General features: G+C 56.9%; 1 protein-coding gene across 1 annotated transcript; it reads left to right on the top strand.

Moving 5' to 3' along the window:
• Positions 1–3,130: 3,130 nt before the first annotated feature.
• Sox12 (SRY-box 12) lies at positions 3,131–5,690 on the top strand. The gene has a single exon (XM_021156558.2). The coding sequence runs from the start codon at positions 3,131–3,133 to the stop codon at positions 4,073–4,075; it is 945 nt and encodes a 314-aa protein (XP_021012217.1). The 3' UTR covers positions 4,076–5,690.
• Positions 5,691–8,119: the final 2,429 nt, after the last annotated feature.

Raw genomic sequence — 8,119 nt, 5'->3', positions numbered from 1 at the left:
AACTCAGAAATCTGCCTGCCTCTGCCTCCCAAGTGTTGGGACTAAAGGCGTGCACCACCACCCGATTACTGCTGGCTTTAAAAAAAAATATTCTCTGTATTTCTTTTTCTGGCCATTATCTTATTAGTAGTAGTCGTATTCATTTTGTTTTATAACAGCTACTTGAAAATACCACTTAAACATAGTGACTGTTTAAAAGTTGTTGGCCCCGGGTGTCAGCGAGAACACTAAGGAAAAGAAAGGCAGAGGGCTGGAGAGATGGCTCAGCAGCTAAGAACACCGACTGCTCATAGATCACCTGGTGGCAGGGGGGGCAGAAGGGGGGATTCTGCTGCTCTGTTACAGCTGTTAACATGGGATTTCCATGGAGAGAAATGTTATCACTACGCCCAGCTGCTGGGGTCCTTTATTAAGGAGCAATTGGAGGAACAGAAAGAAAAAAATGGAAAACCGCTGGGAGTGGTGGTGATCTATGCAGCATCCATTACAGGGCCTACCTAGTAACTGGTGGATGAGCACGTGTGTGGAAGGACAGAGGGGAAGGGTGGTGGAATAGCTGATGTGTTTTTTTGTTCTTTTGAGAAGAGTGAAGCAACCGGACCAAATTAATCTGACCAAGAACATGGTTCAGAATGGTCCTTAAGGCACTGACCCGAGGGCATTTGCAGCTACAAGGTCAAAAAATGGTTGGAGACAGGTTTGAAACAATGAAAGAAACGTTCTGCTAGCAATCTTTAATGACACTTTAAAACATGTATTTATCTATTTTGTGTCTGTGTAGGGGAGAGAGACAGACACGGAGAACGAATGAGAGCTAGAGAGGCCCATGTCACATGGCAACTTATAAGGGTCTGTTCTCTACTTCAATTTGTGGGATCCAGATTCTAACTCAGGCAAGTGACTATAACTGCTAAGCTATCTCCCTGGCTCCTTCCTCACTTTAAATACTCTGTCTAGTAAATTGCAAAAGTACTAATTTTTAAGAAAAGATCTCGGATATTAGCCAAGGCTAGCCTCAACCGGAAGGTAAGTAATCCTGTCAGTCTGACTGCTGCTGGGATTGTAAGTATGAGAGAATGCGCTAAAATATCTGCCTACGACATTTCAATGAACACACACCATGATTACCGTTCTGATGCCTTTTTTTTGAAATGTGAAACACATCCCAAACTCACTAGATGTTTTTCTCATTAAGTTGGTATCTGTGCATTGCTGGCGACCTAGGAAAATCTAATTCCCGACAACTTGTAGTTTTTATTAAGCATCAAGGTCGTGTTTGCAAGCATTATCCCACTTAATCCATAAGGCCACTGAGCCAAGGAGAAACTGCTTTATCTGCACTTGAAGATAAGCAAAAGGAGGGACTGGGAAGTGAGCACAGGAAGGCAGCCTCCACCGAACAAAGAACCACCCAGGCCTCAGTTGGAAGGATTAAAATGCAGCGATTTCCAGCTTCCAATGAGAAGGGACCCTGGGCAGGAGCAGAGCCAGAGCCTTTCCAGCATCAGAGCCTTTTAGAATTGCTCCCTCCATCCATCCTCCCGCCCGCCTGCCTTCCAGATCACTCACTATCCTGCATCTACACTTCGGCCCGCGCTCACTCCACCTCGCATTCAGTCCTCGCTGCGCCTGGAGTTGAGTGAGGTCTACTATTCCTTGCCTACACGGAACCATGCCCACTCCACTGCAGAAGAGGTCACTTTCCAGATACTGACCCGACCCCTCCCAGTATGGGTATAGAGGGGCGAGGCCCTCACAGCCCCTCCCATCGCCAAGCCCAGGCGCCATGAAGGTGACCTCCCCCTAGGGCTGCACGCGCCGGGCGGTGCTACAACTGGCTCACACGTGGTGAGCCTGGAGAGCGAGGCCCCTCCCCGCCACGCGCGGCCCGCAGTCCTCTCGGTCACGCCCCTAGGAAGACTCCGCCCAGGGCGGGGCGAGGTGCTCAGCCGCCCCCAGTGGACTGGCTGCGCGCGCTGGGCGAGTTCCAGGACGCGCCCGGGGTGCAAGAACTGTACAAGGCGACTCCGCTCCGGGCGCACGGTGGCCCAGCCCCTAGGTGCTCTAGGGAGCGAGCTAGGACCCCCAGACTAGCTAGAATGGCAGCGCGCGTCCTGCGGCTTGTCTTTGGAAAGCAGGCGTTCTAGTCCCTTAGGGATTCCTTTAGCGCCCCAAGGGATAAAAAAGAACAAAAATAAAAACCATTATTGGGCCTAAAAGCATTTGTTAAGCATTCTGTGGCTGGACACTGTGTGTAGCAGGGAGGGGCTCCAACTACAAGGTGAGTCAGTCTCCTTAAAAACCTTTTCCGAGTCTCCGTCCCTCTACCAATTCTCTGTAGCAGGGAGTCCATCAGTGTCCCAGTAAGAGACCGGGAAGAAGTCCTACCTGGCGGCAGGTGTCATTGAATAAATGTGCAAGGCGAAGAAAGGAAAACCTTGGAGGACAGATGGGCAGTGCTCCACGTCCCGCCCCCCAACTTCACTCCAGCCCGGATCCTAAGAAAAGAAACCTATCTCATCCGTCCCCCCAGCCCCCATCCCAGGCGCGAGACCGCCCGCCCAAGCAACCAGCGATTGGGAGATGCAAATGCTGAGTTCTCTGCCCAGCAACGGATGACGCGCAGCGAGCGCGAGGCGTGGCCCGGCCGCTGCCCGAGCGGGCACCTCGGTGTTTACACGGGGCGGCCCCGCGCGCGCCGCAGCGGCCCGCAGACGGCGAGGGGGAGGGGAGCGCGCGCGCCTCCGGGGCCGCGCGGGGAGAAAGACACTGGAAGGCGGCGGCGGGCGGGCGGGCAAGCGCGCGCGGTGCCGCGGAGAGCCAGGCCGCGACCGGAGCCCGCGGGAGCCCACGAGGCTCGAGTCCTTGGCCCTGCAAAACAATGCGCGGCGCGCGGAGGAGCTCTACTGGCCCGGGGCGGCGGGGACGCGCCGAGCCCTCTTGAGCCCGCGCCACTGACCTCCCCCTCGCACAGACGGCCGGAGCGCCGGCTGCCGCGCTCCCAGCTCGCGGGGGCCGGGCCGAGCCGCGGGGCGGGGCCGCCCCTCCGTCGCCTCTGCCTCCTCCCCCACCGCCGCCGCGGAGGATGCGGACGGCCCCCGGCGGCGTCTAGCGGCCCGGGCCCGGCACGATGGTGCAGCAGCGGGGCGCGCGGGCCAAGCGGGACGGCGGGCCGCCGCCCCCGGGGCCCGGGCCGGCCGCCGAGGGGGCGCGCGAGCCAGGCTGGTGCAAGACCCCGAGCGGCCACATCAAGCGGCCGATGAACGCGTTCATGGTGTGGTCGCAGCACGAGCGGAGAAAAATCATGGACCAGTGGCCCGACATGCACAACGCTGAGATCTCCAAGCGCCTGGGCCGCCGCTGGCAGCTGCTGCAGGACTCGGAGAAGATCCCGTTCGTGCGGGAGGCGGAGCGGCTGCGCCTCAAGCACATGGCGGACTACCCGGACTACAAGTACCGGCCTCGCAAGAAGAGCAAGGGGGCGCCCGCCAAGGCGCGGCCCCGCCCCCCCGGAGGCGGCGGTGGTGGCAGTCGGCTGAAACCCGGGCCACAGCTGCCGGGCCGCGGGGGCCGCCGAGCGTCGGGAGGACCTCTGGGGGGCGGCGCGGCGGCGCCGGAGGACGACGACGAAGACGAAGAGGAGGAGCTGCTGGAAGTACGCCTGCTGGAGACCCCCGGGCGCGAGCTGTGGAGGATGGTCCCGGCGGGGCGCGCCGCCCGCGGACCCGCGGAGCGCGCGCAGGGGCCATCCGGCGAGGGGGCGGCCGCCAGCGCCGCCTCTCCGACCCTGTCGGAGGACGAGGAGCTGGAGGAAGAGGAGGAGGAGGCGGCTACAGCAGAGGAGGGCGAAGAGGAGACGGTGGTATCTGGGGAGGAGCCGCTGGGCTTTCTGTCCAGGATGCCCCCGGGCCCCGCCGGCCTGGACTGCAGTGCCCTGGACCGTGATCCGGACCTGCTGCCCCCTTCGGGCACGTCACATTTCGAATTCCCGGACTACTGCACCCCCGAGGTTACCGAGATGATCGCAGGGGACTGGCGCCCGTCTAGTATCGCCGACCTGGTTTTCACCTACTGAGCCCACCGTCAGCGGGGCGCGCACGCCCCCAAACCAGCTGTTTACATACAGGAATCAGGTATTGGGGCCCCTCGGAGGCCGAGGCTGGCACCCCATCTCCCGCGCAGCCTCCCCCCTCCTAGTTGTGCCCATCCCCCCACAAATCCAGACATACCCCTCCCCCGCAGACACACCCCAAGGCAGCCCAACCCCCACTTTCTCCCTGACATCTAAGCCCCTCCCCATTCAGTCCTGTCCCGCGTAGCCACCAGCAGCCAGCCCCCCTCGGATACACCTCTCGTTCCTCCTACATACCTTAGCCCCTCCCTCTCACTTTGCACACGCCCCTCCTCGTGTCCGGACGGCACGCCCCTTCGCTCCAGAATCCCTCCGCCCTCGCCTGGGCATGCCTTGGTAGTTAAGGGGGCGCTGCAGGCTGGCTGTTCAGCGCTCCTCCCAGTCCCCTCCTCTTCTGGGGGGAAGGGAGCCATCCCTTCCCCCCTGGATCTCAAGGCCCCACCCCTCAGCTTGAACCATCCCTCCCCCCCTTCTTGCGCATGCTTGATGCTTCTTGGAGGGGGCAGGTCCCAGTTAAGCTGCAGGCCTCTGTTGCCAACTCCGAAAGGGAGGGGGCGACTATAGAGTGATCTAAGAAATCCTTTGATCCCGAAGCCTGTAGCTTACTCTCAACCCAAAGGGGCGTCACTGCCTTAATGGGAGGCGCACTCAAAGGGAGAGATAGAAACTAGCTAGCCCTAAACTCTGCAAGTGTCAACCCCTTTTCTATGAAGGGGTCACCCACGCCCACCACCACCCTCCACCGCGTGACTGCCTTTACAGCCCATCTTGGTCGCCGGAAACTTGATTTCCCCAAGTGGGAATTTAGAATTCGGTCTTTGGAAATCCACCAAGATGGGATTGTCCAAGAGAACTCAGAACCAAGACACCTACCAGTCTGGGGACAGAGTTCCTGCTGCCCCCTCAATCCCCCTCCTCGGGAAGCGCCCTATCAGCTCAGGGCATCCTCTCTGCCTGGGCTCCTCCCTAAGTCCATCACCCCTTCCTATCACTCAAATCCAGTCTCAGCAACCACAGCTGCAGGATTCAGTGGGAGAAACTGAAGCACGTTGTTGCTAGGGTTTAGGACAGGCATACCAGCAGACGGGTGGCAAGAATGAGGACCGTGTCTACACAAACTTGGCTTGAGGAGAGACCAGGCCAGGGGACGGTGGCTGAGCTAGTAGCAGACTTGGGTGCTTTGCACCTCTGTCTGCCCTTGTGAGAAATGGGGTGGCGCTGCTGTAGTTATTAGGAAGCTGTGTTGAGATTAGGTTGCCCTCCGGAGCCCTGCCCGGTTGCCAAGTCTGCTCCACTGGTCTCCCGCTCCAGCCCCGCCCCTCCAGCCTCCCCATCCTCCCTCTGCCCTCACTACCTGTATCTCACCGGCGTGTGTCCACCCTCTGGGTGGTTCACACACACTCATTCACACACACACAAATCTCAGGAACAAACGGTCCCAGAGTCCTCCTCGACCCCTGCCCTGGGTCTCTGCAGGTCTCTGCCCCACGCGTTCCCTTCGCTGACAACGCCACCAGCTGCCTCCTCTAAAGCTTGGTGCTCCGGCTCTGGGCCTTTCTTGCGCTCTTTCTCTATTTCTCTTTCTGTTTTCTTCCTTTTTTTTTTTTTTTTTTCCTTTTTTAAGAAAACAACAAAAAAAAAAGACAATGAAAAAAAAAAACGGAAAACGTCATGTGAGTGAAGAGATGTCACTGTCTGTGGTCTTTGGAGAACTAGTCTCGTAGCTGAGGGGAGGGGATTCCCTCCTCTGGGGCGCTGGCACCCACAGCAGGACTCGCCAGTCTGATGCCAGGACTGAATAAAGTGTATTTGCCCCGACCTTGCCCTGTGGTTCTGCATGTGTGTACTTCTCACCCCTGGCCAGCTTCAAAGTGCCTAGAGTATGAGCTGGTGCAGGGAGAGCGGGTTCTCTTTAGGCCTCTGTTATCCTCTATCTCAGGAATCCCTGCCTTCATTAAGATTGGCAAACTCATCTTTACAGTGGCTAAGCAGGCATCGTAACTGGGAGGACTGGGGTGGGCGCTGATGTCACAGTGCAAGGGTGCAAGCCTCTGTAGGCAGCCATATTTTCCAAGAGATGCAGGAAACCAGTCATTGTGCTTGCTAAGGTCAGAGGAGACAAGCAGGCAGGCAGGACTGATCCTCCGGGGTCAATTCGACTGTTTAATAAAGGATTGGGAAGCAAAATTGGTAGCTTTGCTCAGAGCCTATGTCCTGAGCAGCTCTACAGTGTGCGTCTTCTAAGGATCAGCATGGTATTTTCAGTGGGAAACCATGCTTGAGGTAAGCAGCAGTTAAGGTGGTGTGCTCCATAAATTGTGTTGCTTCATTTCCAGAGTAGGAAGCTGGGGAGAGGGGTCCCCATCAAGCAGCCATGGCTAGAAGTATTCTGAGGTATCCCTCAAGTGTGTCGTCCCATGCTGAGAGACGGCCTAGGACCTGACATGCAAGGGCCTGCAGTGTAAGCCTACCATAGGACCAGAGGGCAACAGACCGAGAGTTTTCTCCTGAGGTTCTAACTCAGTTCTTCCTCGGCGCGTTCGTTGTACCTTTCTCCCCGGTGCGTTGCCTTGTCCAGTGAATGTCACTGCTCAAGAAAAGCCCATTTTCCCAATAAGCCAGGACTGGGTGTGGATCTCTTCAGGGCATCTTCTCTGCTTCTGGTTGGAAGCAAACTGGGAGGAAATCATGAGTAGATAACACTGAGAAAGGGAGGACAGGGTCTGTGCCAAACAGAATCCGTTCAAGGAAGGGTTTCTTTCCTAGGCCATAGGAAACAGGGTCAATGAATAACCTCCAGCAAGGTCAGCCCCTGAAGTCAGTCTGCCCAAGGCCACACCCTTCCCCCTGGTAGGCCTGCCCCAGTGTCTAAGCTAGGTTGTTTTAGTGCTTTGTGGGGCAAACTGTCAAGCATTTCTTCCACCAGACACCCCTGTGGTCCCTGTGCAGGGACCGGCCAGGGCTTTGTCGTGCCTTCATGCCCAACGCTGCCTTTTTTCCACAGGTGTTTATCCTAATAAACGTCTTAACACCCAAACTCAGGCTTGGTGTTGTGTCTGCTTCCGGAAGAGCTTTCTACTGTGGAGGGGTTAAAAGTTGACAAAGGGAATGTGCTCACTGACTTAGTGGCAGTGAGGGCACCTCAGATGCTCCATCTAACTGCCTCCAAAGACATCTTCCTTCACCAGACCCTCTCCTCCACCCCCAACCCGGAGGCCGGCCCTTTCTAAGCCTGCTCGCCAAGCTGTGGACGCCTGCCCGTCCTGAGTCAAGGCTCAAAAAAAGGTGTGGTCGTCGGTGAATGTCCTTAACATCTGGAACAGGTCCGTAGACTTGAGTATCCCACACTGAGGGTGGTGGGGGCTGGATTAGAAGGGAGACATCTTGCATTTCAGATGCTGATGTGAAGAGAGGGGAAGACTAGGTTCACAGGGACTCTGGGGACATCTAGTGATTGAGGAGTAGAGAGCAGGCTTGGTTGGTGGAGGTCAAGTCTCCAAGGAACCGAGCTCAAGTGTCCTCGGGATTTCTGGGGTCCTGTCTCACATCGAACATTTGAGCCACACTGCTCCCAAGGTGGCTTTTCTACCTCCACATTTTCCCTTTGTTTTTGTTTAATGGACTGTCCTTTGAGTTGGGTTTTGGTTGGTTTGGTTTTGATACAGGGCCTTTGTAAGCCCTGACTAGCGTGGAGCAGATCAGATCAGCCTCCAACTGCCTGCTTCCAGTTTTGCCTGCTTCTGTTTCCAGAGTGTGCTGATTAAAGGCAGTGTCACAATACCTAGCTCCCTTTTGCTTTGGGGAGGACAGGGTTGGTCTCTAACCTGGGCTGGCCTCCTGAGCTGGTATTGTCCTATAGACCATCATGCTGGCCTCCTGAGCTGGTATTGTTCTATAGACCATCATGCTGGCCTCCTGAGCTGGTATTGTCCTATAGACCATCATGCTGGCCTCCTGAGCTGGTATTGTCCTATAGACCATCATGCT

The sequence above is a fragment of the Mus caroli genome, chromosome 2 (assembly GCF_900094665.2).
Source record: "Mus caroli chromosome 2, CAROLI_EIJ_v1.1, whole genome shotgun sequence".
Classification (NCBI taxonomy): Eukaryota; Metazoa; Chordata; class Mammalia; order Rodentia; family Muridae; genus Mus; species Mus caroli.
Note: the sequence above shows the minus strand (reverse complement) of the source record. Positions and strands in the feature narration are given on the sequence as shown.